Here is a 19,457-nt window from a genome sequence, read left to right on the forward strand (position 1 = left end):
CTCACGCTTGGGACGAGGTTGCGCGCGCACACACACACACACACACACACACACACACACACACACACACACACACACACACACACACACACACACACACACACACACACACACACACACACACACCATACACACACACATACATCCCCCTCCCAACCCTTAGGTTCCTCCCCCCCCCACTACCTACTCCTCTCCCGCCCTCCCCCTCTCCCCTACCAGCCCCTCTCCCCCTCTCCCCCCTCCCGCTCTCCCGCTCTCCCCGCTGTCCCCTACCAGCCACCTGCCCCCTGCCACGTGAACAGACCGACTGGATGTTCACTGCATCTGTTCAGCGGGGGGAGGGGGGGGATATGCAACGTGTGTTCATTTCTTGTCTTTTAAGTTTCGTTTCGTTTCATCGCTAGGAATGTTTCGAGAATTTTCTGTCGGTTTGTTCTCTCTCTCTCTCTCTCTCTCTCTCTCTCTCTCTCTCTCTCTCTCTCTCTCTCTCTCTCTCTCTCTCTCTCTCTCTCTCTCTCTCTCTCTCTCTCTCACTTGAGATCTCATTGATATTTCGCTTATAACACCCAGAAGAAGAAATATTTTGTTTGTCTTTGTTCTTGTTCTTCTCCTTCTCCGTCTTCTTCTAATTCTTGTTCTTCTTCTTCTTCTTCTTCTTCTTCTTCTTCTCCTTCTCCCAACGTATTTAGGTCAGCAGTCTGGGATTTGGTTTATTTTCAGTTGTGATAATTATCTGCTAACTGTTTTGCGCGGGTTGGAGCACGGCAGTTCAACATGGCTGCCTCCGTTGATGTTCCAGGGAAAGCGCCCTGCATAATTCGTGACGTCATCGTCACAGAAAACGGAGCATGCGTGTACGATGACGTCACTCTTATGACGACAATCATGTGATGTCATCGTTAGGAGTAGCAACGCTTTGCCAGTATATAACTCGTATGTAATCTCAGAAGAAATATATATTTAAAAAAAAATAATCGAGGAAAGGTCTTTTTGTAAATCTGATATAAAGCTTTCAGATTTTTATAATGAAGAATTAGAATGTTGCACAGCGGCACCAAGGTGACCCGCTCAGAATGACGTCACGGTTTGACTATAGACAATGATGTCATAGCTTCATGATGTGAGTTGCCATGTGTTCCTTATTCGGTTAATTTTTTCCTCGCCACCACAACGTATATTTTTTTGCCCAGTCAATTACCATTAAACGAAGTAAATGTAGTTTTATAACGACAGAAAATTTAGCATGTTTTTTCTCACCCGAATATCCAGGTAAGCAAGACAAAGTTATTATTTCTGAAAAAGGTGGAAAGTGAGGCAGCCATGACAATTGTTCCCAGGAATTTGAAATGTCTACAGTAGGTGTTTCCGGGTTGGGGGATTTTGGAATTGTGAAGGGACCTCATGGTCTTCCTCATTCGTCCTCGGATCTTGTGAAATGTGTGGATTTTGCAATACTGTTCGGGGACATTTTCTCTCTCTCTCTCTCTCTCTCTCTCTCTCTCTCTCTCTCGCTCTCTCTCTCTCTCTCTCTCTCTCTCTCTCTCTCTCTCTCTCTCTCTCTTTCTCTCTTTCTCTCTCTCTCTCTCTCTCTCTCTCTCTCTCTCTCTCTCTCCCTCCCTCCCTGTCTCTCTCTCTCTCTCTCTCTCTCTCTCTCTCTCTCTCTCTATCTCCCTCTCTCCCTCTCTTTCTCTCCCTCTCTCCCTCCCTATCTCTCCCTCTCTTTCTCTCTTTCTCTCTCTTCTCTTCTCTTCTCTTCTCTTCTCTTCTCCTCTTTTCTCTTCTCTTCTCTTCTCTTCTCTTCTCTTCTCTTCTCTTCTCTTCTCTTCTCTTCTCTTCTCTTCTCTTCTCTTCTCTTCTCTTCTCTTCTCTTCTCTTCTCTTCTCTTCTCTTCTCTTCTCTTCCTCTTCTCTTCTCTTCTCTCTCTCTCTCTCTCTCTCTCTCTCTCCCTCTCCCTCTCCCTCTCCCTCTCCCTCTCCCTCTCCTCCCTCTCTCTCTCCCTCCCTCTCTCCCTCTCTCCCTTCCTCTCTCCCTCTCTCCCTTCCTCCCTCCTCTCTCTCCCTAACCCCCACCCCCCCCATTTCTCCCTCTCTCTCCCTCACTCTTTCTCCTTCCTCCCTCTCTCTCTCACTCACACACATCCCTTCCTCCTGCTGCACCACGCCATTCTAAAATAAAGTTTACGTATTCTTCCCTTTTCCCTTTTTCCCTCCCACCCACACCCCATTTGCTGCGCCCTCCTAATAACAATAAAAAAAGAGGAAAAAAAAAAGAATGCAGGAAGTGAGGTCATACCAGCAAATGACTTGACCTGGATTAAGTTTATATCACCCTTTATACGACCTTGTCTGATGACCTAGTTTGACCTCGGAAGTTCAGCTGGCGGAAGGGCGTTATGTCGGTTCAGGGATTAGTTTGTGTTTTATGTCACTGGTGCGTAGAGGTTGATTGATTCTATGATTTTTTTTCCTTTTTTTCCAGGTTTTATTTCTTTTCTTTTTCTTTTTTTCTTTGTTTCTCCTTTTTTCATTGATTTGCGTTTTGCCCGATTTTTCTTTTCTTTTCTTTTCTTGTTTTTTTTTCTTTCTTTCTTTCTTTCTTTCTTTCTTTCTTTCTTTTTCTTTTTTGCTCTTTATTGATCAAAATTTTGTTTGTATGGAGAATAATGTCATTGGGGTTTATGTTATGTAATATTCAAGTGACCTATATTTTATTAGGTTAATGTATGTTCAAATGTTTACAAAGCAGAAGTTACTTTTTTAAGCCTTTGACAGAATAGAAATGCGATTTGATTATTAAAACTCTGATATTAAGCTTTGTAATGAAGCTGCCTTGACAATGCTGAATTATTTTTGCTGCACAATGTTAGTGTTAAAAGTAAGATTCAGATTTTGTGAAACAGAATTGTGTATACATATATGCCTGGTTTGTTAGAATTGTGCGAGGCCCAACCCTACAAACATGCATATACACTGAAATAGGTGCATATCTGTCAGTCTAGACATGCATATCTACATTATAGATAGATAGATGAATGTATATTTATCAGATAGATAAAGAGATATGCATTTATTTCTGTGCATATGTATGTCCACATGTATGATAATTGAATGTATACTTATCAGATAGATAGAGAGATATGCATTTATTTCTGTGCATATGTATGTCCATATATATGATAATTCATTGGGTTGAGCCTGGCACAATTTTAACAAACTGGCTGATAGTCTTGTTTTGTTTTTCATTTTATCTGAGTTCTGTTTCCCATGTCTAAATGTGGATATTTTTCTGTATGATGTGTAAGGGAATATGCAAAAATAACTTTGCTGTGATGTAATGTTGCTATTGTTTAGTTTTGCTGAGTGAAAGGATGTTGGTGAGGGTGAGGGAGAAGGTTAGAGTAAAGAGGAGGGAGAGGAAGGGTGAGTAAGGGTGAGACAGAGGGAGAGGAAGGGTGAGGGTGAGAAGGAAATAATGGAAGGGTGGGGGGGAGAAAGAGGGAGAAGAATGGGGAAGATATGGAAGAGGGAGAGGAAGGGTGAGGGGGAGAAAGAGGGAGAGGGAGACAGGAGAGACACTTCTCCCCCTCCCCAACACCTCAACCCAAATACTCACACAAAGACAGACAGCCAAACAGCGATGGACAAACACAACTAATCCCGACTGAGACGAGAGATTAGGCCCCAAGGACTTTGGCCCATTTGTGAGTGAAGACGGAAGGAAGGAACAAACGCCTCTCAGCTGGCAGGAGTCCCAGACAGGAGGTCAAAGTAGGTCAGGCACATGATTTGCCTGCACCCGTTGTTTAATTGTCTGTCTGTGAGAGGGATACTCGCGGAAAGTTGATACAGTCTCTCTTCACTTTGGAAGCAAATCATTTTCCCCTTTTTGAATTTTAGTGTAAGATATTTTCTTGGGTCAGGTGTCCTTTTCTTTGGGCTTCTGACTTTTAAATGAATATTACTATAATTATTATTTTTTTTATCATTAATGTAATAATTATTATTATTATCATTATTGTTGTTGTTATTATTATTATTATTACTATTATTATTATTATTATTGTCGTTATTATTATTATTAATATTGTCATTATTATTATTATTGTTATTGTCATTATTATTATTATTATTATTATTATTATTATTATGGTTATTATTATTATTATGGTTATTATTGTTGTTTTTATTATTATGATTATTATCATGGAATTAGATTAAGAAGATTTATATTTCTCAGGTGTTGCTTAAGTCTTAAACTACCTAAGATTTATGTGGGAATGTTGCTTGTGTGTGAGTGAGAAGTTAAAGGAAGTTTAAGTTTTCTTCTTATTTTGATTCATCTCTTTATGGGTTTTTAAAAGCCTCTTTTTTTCTCACAGATGCACTCTGTAACTCTGCAATCATTGTTTGGGTTTTGTTTTGTCACTTTTATTTCAGGATTTTTTTGTTATTATTACTGTTATAAGTTGTGTTGTTGATGTTGATAGATAAACTGAAAGGTATGATTGTCAGACAGAGAAAGAGAAAAAAATTAATCCAATTGAAAAAAATGACAGACAGACTAAAAAAGAAGCAAAAGAAAATAAGGTATAACATTAATGATACCTTCAATTGCAATTCACTTTAACTGCCGTTTCATTTAACAGCACTTCTGCGCAACCCAGTTCCAGCTCTGACCCTATTTCTTTACCCCCAGGGAGAGTGTGGCCAGTGCATTTGGTACGATGAGTGCGGCATGAGCGAAAGAGGGAGCCTCAACTGCGCATACAATGGGACGGCAAAATCCCTCACTGCAGAGGGAATCAAGATCCTTAACCAGACTTGTCCAGAACTTGTTAGAGAATACAGTAAGTATCGATTTAAAATTGAAAATACACACTTGTGATTTAAATTGTTGCCAGTGGTTGCTTGTCTTGATATCAGATTCTGTAGTTATATATTTGATCACCATTCATGAGAACTTCCAGCGCTTATTTTATCAGATTAGAATTTCTGATATATTATTTCGTCTTCTAACAAAACCTCTTATGTAATACCTTGTTACATAGAATAGAGAGATTGAGAACTTTTGCTCTACTTTGAGACCATCAAAAGCTTTACCAAAGAAGCCTAACACTTTGCATCTCCCACGTAATAGTAACTGAGGACGGGCAGCTAGACACGTGTTGCAACGACCGACAGGCCCTAGCTCTCTCTCAGTCCCTTGGGATGATGAAGATGTTCCTGGTACGGTGTCCTGCCTGCATCAGAAACATCCGCATCCCCTTTTGCTACATGACATGTTCGCCACATCAGTCGGAGTTCCTGGAGCCTGTGTCGTATGTGCCTGCGACACACAGGGACAAGAAGGGTTAGTAAATTCTTGGGTTTCTCTCTTTTTATTATTACTCTGGGGTTTTCCTCGGAGTTTGTTTAAATTGATGTTGCATTTTTCATAGGAATAGTCTATTTATATATTACAGAATTGCACTGAAATGGTAATTCTCCCAATTTTCAGGACAACACATGGTAGTAGATATGAAGTTCTACATGTCAAAGGACTTCGTGGACAAAGTATATTCATCATGTCGTGATGTTGTTTCCCCGTCCACAAATGACCGAGTAATGGGTGAGTGATCGGGATAGTTCTGTTCATTAAATGACTATGAGTTGGTTCCATGTTGGTGCCTGGTTACAGAGATAAAGAAAAAGTTACACATTTTTTATGTAAATGGACTTTAAGAAATAAAAGGATAAGGGAAGACAGAAAGAAAGAAAAAGAGAAAGACATGTTCAAGTGAAATGTAAAAAAAAAAAATGAGAAGTCTCACCATGTCTTGAGTAGGCACCATTAACTTGAGCCAGAATGGAAGAAACAAAAAATTGTTTTCCAAGAGAAAATCCACAAAATAGAGAAGAATGAAATAAATGTTTAGTTAGCCCTTTTTATAGTAGAAGAAATTAAAATCATAAATAGAATTAAAGAGAGAGAGAGAGAGAGAGGAAAATAAGAAAAAGAAATTGAAGAATTCAGAAAATCTGAAAGACACAGATACACAAAACAACTTTAATGATCTTCAATTACCCCCAACAGGGCTATTCTGTGGAGACTGGGGCGCCCCACGGTGTACAGGAGAGAGGCTGTTCAACTACTTGGGCAATAAGGAAGTCAATGTTTACACTCCTATCAACATCCAGTACCACTATGTCAAAAGCACAGAGGAAGCGCCCGGGAACATCATCCCTCTCAATGAAACAGCTCAGCCATGTAATACAGATTTCGAGGTGAGTGAGGCCGCTGTTCGGGGAAGGGGATTGTATTTGGGGGAAAGAAAGATTTGAACGAGAATGGATAACTTCACTAGAATAACAATGCATTTTGTGCACTGTGAAGTCATTCATTCTCATTCATACCCATTTCTACATATGTCCCTATGGACTCTTTAGAAAATAGTTCAGAGTATCAGGGAAATTATTGTGGGTTAGAACTGTAGGAGGCAGCCATTGAGAGGTTAAAGCCATATTCATTCTATAAATTTTTAATCTATAACATCCTGTAAATGATAATACGCAGTATGGTTAATTCACTTTCTCTTCCTCTCTTTCCTTTACCACAGGGGAGCTTAGCATGCTCGTGTGCTGATTGCCAGAGCTCGTGCCCTATCATCCCAGACACATGGGACGCCCCTGGAGAGCCTTGGATCATGTTTGGGTACGATGGCCTTGCGGTGGCCATGGCCCTCACAGCAGTGCTCTTTTCTGTCTCGTTCCTCGTGGTCTTTGCTTACTGCCACAAGCGCAATAAGAGATATACAGGTGAGTGGATGGGGTTTTCAGTATTAGTTCTTGGTTATCTCTTTCTGTTAGCCTGTCCTGTCCTACATCCATGTTTGTGGGTCTTAGATATAGCATTGTTGGTGGTGCCTGTTTTTTCCTCTCCCTTTCTTATGTGTTTTGTGCATTTTCACTTTGTCTTTGTTACAGTATCATCACCATTTGTCTCTCTTCATGAATGCCCTTTTCGTCACTATTATTTTCTGCACCCTGACTTCTTTGTGTTTCTTTTCTTGTGTCTTTTGAATTCAATAAAATTGAAATGCTTTAGCTTTGCTCTTTACTCTTTTTGCTGCACTTTGATTTGTCATGTGTAAATTAGCAGCCAACTTGAAGTGTACTTGGAAGATGTCCTTATGAAGCACTTGTACATTTTCTGCTCTTTTGTTCTCTTTTAATATGGCTTAAGAAGCAACTATCTTTCTGTGCATTTTCTTGTTACACTCTTATTTTTTTTTATCGCTCTTTCATTTCTGCAGGCAGTAAGCCTTATTTCTTATACTCTTGGTGGCTGTAGCTTTTAACTGATTTGCTGTGGTAATTACAGAGGGTGTCAAGGTGTTTATATGGCTGATTCAGGTAAATAAAGAGGAGAAGAAGCCAGTCGCAGGTATTAGGCCCCCGCTCCCTAAAGGATGATGCGAGGGAGTCAGTGCATTTGTCACATGCTGTGTGCCTGCAGTGAGAAACCAGAGAGGGGTTTTTCACTGTTCATGCATTGGCTGTGGGTCATGCTCCCTGAATCCCTCGCACATTGCCACACGTGCATGATGGGTGTGATGCATATTCAGAATACTGAATGTATATGGCTGATATGCATTAGTGGTGGTCAGTTTAATGTCTAAAATCACCATCTGTAATTAGTATGTTTGACAGTATCATATAGTTTACTTTTACCAAGTATCAGTTAAGCTAGTGACTGGCCACTGTCATGTTTATGGAAAGCCCATAGCTGGGATACTAATAGGAATAATTCTTCTGTAGCGGTGATGGTGGAGCGTAGTATGCGTCACCCTGAAGAGATCAGATCAGCAGTTGGCCGCCGTCTTGCACATTTGTCAGATCCTCAGGCTCAGTTTGCGGGTGAAGATGAGAATTCACTTCTTCATGGTAAGATCATTCTCTTTTATTTTCTTAAGTTTAGTGTTATTTTGATTTTATGAGCTTAATGTATTTAAAAAGAGATAATGTTGTGTGTCAAGGATACAGTACAGACTTAAATGTATATATATATATTTTTTTCCTTTTTCTTTTTCAATGATTATCTGGAATTGTTTATTAGGGATTTAGCATGAGTTACACTTAATAAACTATGATAATTTAAAGAGGTTTTTAACCTAATGTATTGTGAGCAAAAATTCTCTAAAGAGTTTTACTTTGATTAAAGAGATAACAAATTTCTGTACAATGTGTTCCGTTAAGAATTTCTTGCCAGATGAGTATAGTAATCTGCACATATTTATTGCTAATAATGTATCCAAACTTTTTCTTATTGTTCTCATTATCTTCAAGTGAATATCCAGCTACCAAGACCATTTTCAGTAATACTTGAGTAGAAACTGAGTCAAGAAATCATCTTGCCTTTCAGGACGGCCGACTGCAGACATGCCAGAGGTCGTGATGCATGATGAGCTCTCTTTCTCGGAACGGCTGACAAACTGGACACAGACAGCCGTCGATCAATTCTTCACAAAATGGGGAACATGTAAGTCGCAAGAGCTGTGTGTGTTAATGTTTTTTTTTTTTTTTTTTTTTTTAGGTGTGTTTTTAGTAATTTGGGAAGAAGGATGGGAAGGATAGATGACAATTTCACACTCCCCTCTTTCTTCCAGTGTGTGCAGGCCACCCATGGAAAGTCATGTGCATCGGCTTGTGTGTGGCTGCGTCCCTCTGCGTTGGAATCCTGTTCCTGCAGATCACTACAGACCCTGTAGATCTCTGGGCGTCACCCAACTCTCGCTCCAGGCTAGAGAAGAACTATTATGATCAGAATTTTGAGCCATTCTACCGCACCGCCCAGATCTTCATCCGTCCAGTGGGGATTGAGAGCGTGAGTTGCTGAAGCTTCATTTGCATGCATTGGTTTATTTTTTCTTCTTTTTCTACTTCATCTCTGTACTTATCTTCTCTCTCATAAATAAAACACTGAAGGGGAGAGCCCTTCCCTTTGTTGTTTTATGTACAATTTGTCCAGCATGAATTCTACACATGTGTTCTCTCATCCTCTTCCTCCTCCTCCTCCTCCTCCTCCTCCTCCTCCTCCTCCTCCTCCTCCTCCTCCTCCTCCTCCTCCTCCTCCTCTTCCTCCTCCTCCTCTTCCTCCTCCTTACACTAATCCTCCTCCTTTTCTTCTCTTTCCTCTTTTTCCTCCTCCTCCTTATTCTTTTATTCTTCCTTCTCCTTTCTCCTCCTCCTCCTCCTCCTCCTCCTACTCCTCCTTGGTTAGGTTAGATTGAGATGATATCGTATAAGCTGCACATATTTATATTTTTTTTTAGGAGAGAGGACCAAGAATGACCTTAGATTATTTTCTTGCAGTATGAGGTAAACAACGAGACATATGGCCCAGTGTACAACATGAGTTTCTTGAAGGAGGTGTTGCAACTTCAGAACTATATTGCAAATGAGGTAAAATTTTGTTTTTCCCTTTTTAAGCTGCTTTTTTCTTTATTACTCTTTTAAGAAAATTAGAGGATTCTTTTTTATTCTTTCATTGATTATCATTTATTATTTATGTTTATTAAATAGTATGTGCTTATTCTATTTCTGGAAAAGTATTTTTTTATTGAGATTTTCAGTTTTTAGTGAAGAATGTTGGCACTAAATGCCTTCTCTTATGTATATTTTTTTATTTGCATTTGTATATATGAGATCAGATTTTTTATTTCTTACATTAACACGAACCCCTTTCATTCCAGCTGCAAGCAGAGGTAGATGGGGAAACGGTGACCCTGTATGACATCTGCAACAAGCCCATGGCCCCAGATAACCTTAACTGCAACATCCAGTCGATATTGAATTTCTGGCAGAATGATGAGACTGTATTGAATTCTTCGGATATTCACCATGCAAAATCATGTATTGGGTACGTTTGTTTTTCTATCCTTCCATTATTTTATTTTTATTTATTTATAATTTTACACGTGTCCATATACATCGAGCCTGTAATTGGTATTTTGATTTTGAATTTGATTTGCCTCAACAGAAATGCCTACCAGGAACACTGTATGGGATCCTATGGAGGTCCTGTCCTACCCCATGTAGCTCTCGGGGGTTTCTTAGCAAAGAACCAAACGCTCTCGGAAAATCCCAACTACATGCTGGCAGACACGCTTGTCATCACCCTGCCCATCAACAACTTCTTCAACACGTCCATGCTGAAACCGGCTCTGGCTTGGGAAAAAGTGTAAGTCTGGCTTTTGGTTTTGTATTTATGGTGTGGGTAAATAGATAAATGGGTAGGTTAGTGGGTTGATAGGTAGACTAATAAATTTTTTGATAGATAGTTCAAAGAATGGATGGAAGTTGGGAACTTACTTCTTTTTTAATTGAATTATGGTAATTTTGTAAAAAATACTTTTAATCTAAATTGGTTCTTCTTTGGTTGAAGTGTTTTTACTCATTTTACAACCAGTGCTCTATAGTTTACTCACTTCTGCTTTTCACCACCAACAGGTTTAATGAATTCATGCTCAACTACTCTCACCCCATGATGGACATTGCCTTCCGTTCGGAGCGCTCCATTGAGGACGAGCTGGTTCGAATGAGCAAGTCTGACCTGCCAACAGTCATCATCTCATATATCATCATGTTCCTTTACATTGCTTTGGCTTTGGGACACACCAACCACTGCAGTCGTCTCTTGGTATGTGAATAGGGATGCTGCAGAAGCTGTAAATTATGTGTTTTTACTTGTTTTACTCTTGTTATGATGAGAGGTCACAGTTGTTATCACCATATGTGAACTTGTGTTTATATGTTCCTCATCTTTTGTTTTGACACCTTATCCTTTATTCTTATTCAAGTACAGACTGGCTTTGAGGGGTTATAAGTGTATTTTACTTTCTAACAGATTTCAACAAAAGTGACTCTGGGTCTCGGAGGAGTGCTGATTGTCTTAGTCTCGGTATTCTCAGCAGTTGGATTTTATGGATACGTTGGAGTCCCATGCACTATGCTTATCATTGAGGTTCGTATGTTTACCTCTTTTAATTTTTTTATGCCAGTTGACTTGTTAAATGTGTCTCTAAATTGTATTGATCAGGAAAAGATAGATTTCTTATGGTTCCCCCTTTGTCTCCCCACGTAGGTGATCCCCTTCCTAGTGCTGGCTGTAGGAGTTGACAACATCTTCATCCTTGTGGAGGCATATGCCAGCCTTGACCGCACTGAGGAGGACACCAGATCGCAGCTGATTGGCCGTGCCGTGGGTTCTGTTGGTCCGTCCATGCTCCTATCATCCATCTCCCAGTCTTGCTGCTTCTTCTTAGGTAAGGAGAGAGAGAACTCACCTCACCTGTCCCCATCTTGCTTTTTCTTTTTACTTAAATATTTTGCTGTTGGGCTTACAAAGGCTATTTGTCAGTCTGTGGCATCAGCTCAAATACAAATGTGACTAATGATATCCCATGTTGCTTTGCAGGGGCTCTCTCTGATATGCCGGCTGTCCAGGCATTTGCCATGTACGCAGGGATGAGCCTTCTGATCAACTTTGTCCTGCAGATGACCCTCTTTGTGGCTCTTTTCTCACTGGATGTTGCCCGGGAGGAGGTACGTTACGAGCTTTACTCTTCCATTTTGTTCTTCTCTCTGAATTGTATCTTACATCTCATCATGTCTGTCTTTCTGTCTGCTGTTTCGAACATTTTTTCCCTAGGTGATTTATGATGAATGGTTTATGTTTTCTGTGCTTTCCGGGCATTGTGATCATTTGCTAATTAATCTTCCACTTATGTTTCCAGGATAGCCGTTTTGATGTCTGCTGCTGCATACGAAGAAGCAAAGTTGAAATGGATTCCGACACAAGATTTTTGCACAAGGTATGAATTTTTGCCCTTTTCATGACTTATTTTTCTTTCTTTCTTTCTTTAATTATTTATTTTCTTTTTTTCTCTTTATAGTCAGTTATAGAATATGATTCATATTTTATTCCCTCTCTGTCTCTCCCTTTCATTCTTTCATTCTCTCTCTCTCTCTCTCTCTCTCTCTCTCTCTCTCTCTCTCTCTCTCTCTCTCTCTCTCTCTCTCTCTCTCTCTCTCTCTCTCTCTCTCTCTCTCTCTCTCTCTCTCTCTCTCTTTATCTATTTATCAATCTATCTAGCCAACCCTGCCCTCACTCTTACCATGAAATAAAAACAAAAAAATATTTGAATTCCAGGTTTTCGAGACAACATATGCACCCTTCCTCATGCGGCCCTGGGTTCGCGCAGTGGTGATTGTGGTGTTCATGTTTTGGCTGTGTTCCTCAGTGGCCATGGTTCCTCACATAGAAATTGGATTAGAGGAGGAGCTATCTATGCCAGACGATTCATATGTTTTGAAGTATTTTGAGGTGAGCAGATATATTCTTTAGTTGTATTTCTTACATACATACTTTATATATATATATATATATATATATATATATATATATATATATATATATATATATATATATATATATATATATATATATATATATATATATATATATATATATATATATATATATATATATATATATATATATATATATATATATATATATATGTATATATATTGTGAAAGAAAGTGGTAGATATTTATATGCATTTTATTGTGATTTTACTTTTGGAGGTATTTGATACTAATCATAATTTTTCTATGTTCACAGTACCTGGAAAAGTATGGATGTGTAGGGGCCCCAGTCTATTTTGTACTAAAACATGGGTACAACTTCAGTGATTATGACATGCAGAATAAGATATGTTCGCATCTGGGCTGTAATAAAGATTCGCTCTTAATTCAGCTGAAATTAGCTTCACAAATTCCAAATCGGTGAGTTGTCTGTTATTGATATTGTTTCTCCCCTTTTTTATTCTATATTTATTGTCTTCTTTCTTTTATTGAATTTCTATACTTTGCAGAAGTTTTCTTGTATATTCTCTAGATGATGCTATACAATTTGATATGTAATAAATTCAAAACGTAATGGGAATAATGTAATCTTGCAGAACCTTCATTGCCGTGCCCTCTTCTGCCTGGATCGACGACTACTTTGAGTGGTCTCTTGAAGGGAAGTACTGCTGCCAGCTTTATGATAATGGCACCTTCTGCAGACGAGAGGCAGAGGATGACTCCTATATCTTTGAAGAAGACATAGACTACATAGAGAAACCAGATATTATTGATAATACTGACAGTGGAGGTGAAGGAGTCAAAAACAGCACTAGTGAAGATAACCCAGTGACTAAAAAACCCAGCATAGACTACGGTGGACCAGATTTTGACGTTGTGTACAATGATGACACCAACTACGACTACAATTACGGAGACTTGGATATTGACTACTACTCTGGCGGAGACAAACCTATTAAGAAGAAGGAGGAGAAGAAGGAACAGGGCAACAAAAAACCTGAGGAGAAGTATGAAGAAGATATCTATGACTACTCGTACACATATGGTGACCCAGACTTTGACTACGACGGTCTTAAGACCAATAAGCAGGCTAAGCGCAAGCCACAGGAGCTGAAGGAGGCCCCAGTGACCAAGGTTCCTACAGGCGAGAGGCACCTGGACAACGGCTGGCCTGACTACAACCTGGAGACAACTTCGTCAAGTGAGAGGAAGGCATCTGCAGCACGGACCTACCTGAGGAGACGTCGTAGTGTTAGGAAGGACTGCCACACATGCCCCATTACTCCTATGCCCAACAACCCCTTCCGCCCTGACCCTGAGGTGTTTGGACAGTACCTGCCCATGTTCCTGAAGGACAACCCTGATCTCCATTGCCCCAAGGCCGGTCATGCAGCCTACGGCCAGGTGAGATTAGATTGTGAACTTTTAATTTCTTTTAGGGTTCCCTCTTACTATAAGGATTTCTTAGTTTCTCTTTATTTTCAGGAAGTCTCTTGTATGTCTTTGATGTTTTGTTATAATAAACTGAACTTCATCCTTCTTTATATTATCATAATTAATATATGCTCAAATGTCTAATCATCCATTTTTCCTCCAATATTTTTAGAGTGTCAAAGTTCATTACGATGACTCAGGCAACCCAGTCACTGGAGCCAATGTCTTCATGACATACCACACTGTCATGCGCACAAGCCACCACTTTTATGAAGCTCTTCGTGCAGCCAGGGCCATCGCAGACAACATTACTAGAACGCTTAACCTGGTGGAGAAAGACGGAGTCTTGGTGCCAAGCGGAGAGACTAAATATGAAGTCTTCCCTTATAGGTTAGTATGGGACTTTATATATATATAAATTTTCTTTTGTTTGTTGCTCTTTGTTAACAGTATGGCTAGCAGAAATAAAGAATTTAATCAAAAGATAAGCATATTGGTAGAATGATGATTACTTTTGCCTAAACACATTTTTCCCCTGACATACCCTTAATCACTCATTCGCGCCCCTCTCCCCCTCACAGCGTGTTCTACGTATTCTATGAACAATACCTCACCATCTGGGAAGACACAGTGCGCATGCTGGGCATCTCCGTCATTGCCATCTTCTTCATCACACTCTTCATGATGGGCTTCGATGTGTCGTCCTCCCTCATCATCATGGTGATGGTGGTGCTTATCCTAACCAACATGGGAGGCCTCATGTACATGTGGGGCATCTCACTCAATGCCATCTCACTTGTCAACCTCATTGTGGCCATTGGCATCTCTGTTGAGTTCTGCTCCCACACCACACGTGCCTTTGCCGTCAGTGAGGCCGATACAAGAATTGTGCGAGCCCAGGCCGCTCTGGTGCGTATGGGGCCCTCCATGCTGTCCGGTATCACATTGAGTGATATGGGCGTTGTTGTCTTGGCTTTCGCTAACTCAAAGATTTTCCAGGTATGTCTTATTCCACTTCTGTATTTTAGAAACAGGGAATTTGTAGAACCTTGTAATCTACAAAGACTAATTTAGGTTGTGTTATAGTAATGAGCATTTACAGTTATTTACTAGTATAATTATTATGATCATTATTATTAGCAGTAGTAGTAGTATTTTTATTATGATTTTTACTATATTTATCATAATTATTATTATATATATCTTTATTTTTTGGCTTTTAATATACTATGCTTGATATTCTAACGAAGCGCATTGAGCCACTTAATTAGCACTATTCATTACAATTATCTCCTCCCTCTTCCAGGTGTTTTACTTCAGAATGTATTTTGGAATGGTGGTGATTGGGGCACTTCATGGCCTCATCTTGTTACCCGTTCTTCTTAGTTTTGTTGGTAAGTTAGTCAGGCTCCAGGCAGAGAATATACTAGTTATTGTTTATTTTTTTATGAGCAAAAGAAAGGTGCAATTTGTACAAGTTTGCTTTTTGGTCAGCTTGAGGAGAATTAATTTGTTTATTATAATATTTTCCTATCTGTTACATATTTTATATTGTGTGCAACCATGACCATACTTGTATGCAAACAGAGAAGAGAACAAATGTTTCCATGCCCTGCGCAGATGGATCCTATGTACTGATTCCTATTTGACCCACTTTCCCTTCCAACAGGTCCTTCCCGAAAGGTCGTAAGAAGCAACATGCCAGACCGCACAGCCAACCCCAGTGGATCAGTCCAGATGGAGGACATGATTGGGGATGACCAGGAGAAGCAGTGCCTCACGTCCAAGCACACAGCCAGCATCAACAATATCCCCAAGAGCAGCATGAGCTCCAACAGCCTCAGTGGGGATGCACCCTCCAGTAACAACAGCAACACATGTAAGAAGAACGGCTTCAAGCACTCCCCAAAGAAGGGCAGCCACATGTCACTGAATCATAACAGCGATGACATCGAAGACCGGAATGCCAGAAACACCCCTTCACGACACTCCAGTGGCACACCCCTCCGGAACTCTGACTCCATCTCTCGCTACTCTGACACACTCTCACGCCACTCCGACACGTTGACCCGGCACTCAACCTCCACTCCCTCCCACAAGACAGAGGCCATCCCCTCCTGCCACTCAGACCCCCCTTCATGCCACTCTGACACCCTCCCACGGCGCTCCAAAACGTCCTCACGGCACTCACTTGCCAAGACGCCCGAGGAGCTAGAGAAGCTAGATCAATGATGCTACGGAGGGTGTTAACTGGCTGTTTGTAAGTGTGGGTCTTGGTTGAAGAGTTATTTTTTGAGAATGACTCGAAGGGTGTACAGTTAGATGTGGACTTTTTTCTCATTATCTCTCTATTTTTTTTTCTTTTTTTTCTTTTTTATATATCATATCATAAAAGTGCTTCCTTGTATATTATGCTAAATGGTGAGCTTTAGGAAACATTTGTGTTTTTTTTTCACTCTCTCACTTGCTATTTGTTTTTTATATAAATTTATATACATTGTCACACATTTATAATTGCACATGTAAGTCAGTTTGTGTGTGCATGTTGGTGTGTTTGTACATATGGATATTTGTATTCATGTATGTATGTGAGTATGTGTTTGTGCAAACATATACATAAAGAAATGTATGTATGTACTATTATGTGTGAGGATATACATATACAAAGAAAACATGCATGTTTCCGGGCTCTATAGAAAAAAGAATATACACAGAAGATCGAAGTTAAGACTACGCATTTTCAAACATGTTGGGATAATTTGACAACCGTAGGATAGGTGTGCATCAAAGTTCACTTCCTATGTGACTGTGGAAAATAGTCCTTATATCATTCCATGATAAGGCTTGAGAAATAGCTGGATGCCAGACACTAGAAACATTGATTGCAGGACATTCCAGTCACTTGGCACTCAAAGTTACTTACTGAGAAAAAGTTGGTAATGAAAAGCTTAATTGTGGTCTAGATTACTTTGTGTAGGAGGATATGTTTTGCTCAAGATAAACTAGATAAGGCCTTTTTTTTTCTTTCTGTTTTTTAAAAAAAATCTGGATAATTGAAAATTATGTCCTGTGTTCCTAAGTTAAAATGTTTTCGAGTGAGTAGATTTAAAAAGATGTATATTTTGGCTTTAAGTAGCTATCTTGACCTACTCCCACTCAGTTTAAGCCATGACAGATTTGAGGCCAGCGGTGAGAGGTATTGAAACATTGAGAGAGTAGGATTTGTCTTTAAAAATTTAAGAATAAAAACACAAGGGAAAATAAACTACAAAAAAATGTATATGTATATATTTAAAAGCAGGGGTCACTCATGATTGTCTTATGTTAGTGTTAATAATGTAATGCTGTGATATGTAATTGCAGTTAGTCAGTTGGGAGGTATGTATTGCCATACATAGTTCCTGCATTTTTCTTTTTAACGAAATGTCCAGCAAGGACGTGAGATTCAGAAAGAAATATTTGATAATTTTTCTTTTCTGTAACCCAGTGAGGAGGCTCCCAAAGAGCACTATTTTTTATGTATTCTTTCTCCCCCAAAGACTGTAATATTTAATGTATGCATCGGTTTATGTGCTTGTCCAATCATCTTGTTTATGTATATGTGTAGCTCATGTTGAGCTTTCATAGCCTGTAATAGGGAAGGAAAGGCAAAACTGCAGACAGAATGCACCAATATATTGTACAAATTGGTGTAGAATGCTGATTTTGTCTTTTTCATAAGGTTATACAAAGAAACCTAATGAAAATGGAAATAACAATTAAGTTTTGATATGACTAGAGATAATTTTTGTAGTTGTTATTTGTTTCTTTGTTATTGATAGTTCTTCCTTTCCATTTGCATTTCATTTCATTCATTTATGTAGCGCTGGAAATTGAATGCCAAGTCTGACTCCACTTTAATGACTCAGATTTAGCATGCAATAAGGGTCTTATATAATTTTTTTATGCTGAAATAAATTGCAAAGGACAAACAAAAATGTGTTTCAGTATTGGCAGTTGAAATTTAATTCATAAACATTCTTCTGTTGTACATATTGTTAATTTTGGCACTGCTTGTGCCATAACTATTTTGCAAAAGAATGAATTTGATATCAGTTTCTTTTTTCTAAATGTAAAAGCTGTAATTGAGTCTTGCACGATTACGTTCCAACATCACTACTCGATGTAGATAGAGCACCTGGTTCAAGAGGCGCCTGCTGTAGTTGAGCTGGACCACTTGACCCACACCAGGATAGGTGTTGCTGGACAACACAAGAACCCTGTTTTTTTGTAGCACACTTAACAGGTCCCTCTTGGAGTTGGTAAGCAACTTTGAAGGCGGGTCACGTTAATCATCATTCACAGCCACTGCTTTCAAAGACCCATTGTGTGTATAAATCATTGTTTCAGAGCATCATCTGCCATCCTCATACCACTTTCGTGCCCGGGTGGCAAGACCTCTGCTTGCCCTGATTGGAACTCTCTCCTACTCCCAACGGAGGTCTTCCCACTCCCTTGAAGAACACATCTGAAGCACTTCTTGGTAGACATATCGCCTGGTCCAAGAACACTGAGAATCTTTTTGTCATTTTGTGTTCATACGTGTGTGCATGCATGTGTATGTGCTTAGAGAGAGAGTGAGTGAGTGTGTGCTTGCGCGCGTGCGTGTATCTGTGTCTGTGCGTGTTTTTGTGTGTGTATGTCTGTCTTTGTGCACAAGAGTACAATCATTTGCATTCATACATGTATGCATTTGCATCTCTCTCTCTCACAAACACACACACACACACACACACACACACACACACACACACACACACACACACACACACACACACACACACACACACACACACACACACACACACACACACACACACACATACACACACACACATATATACACTGTGTACACATATATAATTTTTCCTTAAGAAGTTTTCAGATGTGTTGATACTCTCAACAGTGCCTCAAAGATGAAATATATTTATAGCAAATGAGTCCTCTGTTAGGCTCATTGTACCCATTTAGATTACAATTTCTCTGCTTAATACAGTCCATGCAATTTACGCAGTGTAGTTATCGTGTAAATGTAGTGTGGTATGCGACCAAGATAACGTGTTGGGTAGAGCAAAGAGCACTAGACTTGTGACTGCCTCGTCTGTAACAGAGTAATGATCCTGCGTTGGTAATTCTAATGGGCTATAGGATATCTAATGGAAAGCTCTGTGTTAAAAAAAAAAAAAAAAAATGATAATAATAAGAGCCATTTTGTTGTCCAGGCAATGTTATTTTATCAATATCAAAGAAAAGAATTTAATTTCTCCCAATTGACTACATTCATACAAGCATGTAGACAATATTAAAACCTTTTTCTATGTATGATTAAGTCTATTAATTTGTGAATTGAATGAACACTGACCTGTAGGATTTTCACTCAGAAGTTGCAGACAGACGTTATTTTTCTAGAATGTTTCACGACAAATTGAAATAATTACTTGCTGCTTATACTAGTGGATCTGTGGCATAGAAAAAGTTTTGATGTCTCGCACGAGAACCTGTCAAGATAATAAAGATACAAAAAGATTTAATATTTCTTTTGACTGGACTGAGATACTCAGTTTGTGCTTAGAAAGC

General features: G+C 39.4%; 1 protein-coding gene across 1 annotated transcript; it reads left to right on the plus strand.

Moving 5' to 3' along the window:
* The first annotated feature begins 774 nt into the window (after window positions 1-774).
* On the plus strand, window positions 775-18,715 carry LOC113799985 (NPC intracellular cholesterol transporter 1). The gene is made up of 25 exons (XM_027350699.2): window positions 775-887; window positions 4,379-4,387; window positions 4,632-4,846; window positions 5,137-5,349; window positions 5,497-5,607; window positions 6,073-6,263; window positions 6,596-6,794; window positions 7,797-7,922; window positions 8,401-8,517; window positions 8,645-8,862; window positions 9,351-9,440; window positions 9,731-9,897; window positions 10,018-10,218; window positions 10,488-10,677; window positions 10,885-11,001; window positions 11,122-11,302; window positions 11,455-11,582; window positions 11,774-11,851; window positions 12,190-12,363; window positions 12,664-12,827; window positions 13,004-13,811; window positions 14,014-14,231; window positions 14,423-14,840; window positions 15,148-15,235; window positions 15,511-18,715. The coding sequence occupies exons 1-25, from the start codon at window positions 775-777 to the stop codon at window positions 16,071-16,073; spliced, it is 5,097 nt and encodes a 1,698-aa protein (XP_027206500.2). The 3' UTR covers window positions 16,074-18,715.
* Window positions 18,716-19,457: the final 742 nt, after the last annotated feature.

The sequence above is a fragment of the Penaeus vannamei genome, chromosome 26 (genome assembly GCF_042767895.1).
Source record: "Penaeus vannamei isolate JL-2024 chromosome 26, ASM4276789v1, whole genome shotgun sequence".
NCBI lineage: Eukaryota > Metazoa > Arthropoda > Malacostraca > Decapoda > Penaeidae > Penaeus > Penaeus vannamei.

Bases quoted from the DNA above. Each gene is read 5' to 3' on its own strand.
- LOC113799985 (XM_027350699.2), top strand. From the start codon at position 775: ATGGCTGCCTCCGTTGATGTTCCAGGGAAAGCGCCCTGCATAATTCGT. The intron at 6,264-6,595 runs GTGAGTGAGGCC...CCTTTACCACAG, and splicing joins CATGTAATACAGATTTCGAG to GGGAGCTTAGCATGCTCGTG. The intron at 9,441-9,730 runs GTAAAATTTTGT...CTTTCATTCCAG, and splicing joins AGAACTATATTGCAAATGAG to CTGCAAGCAGAGGTAGATGG.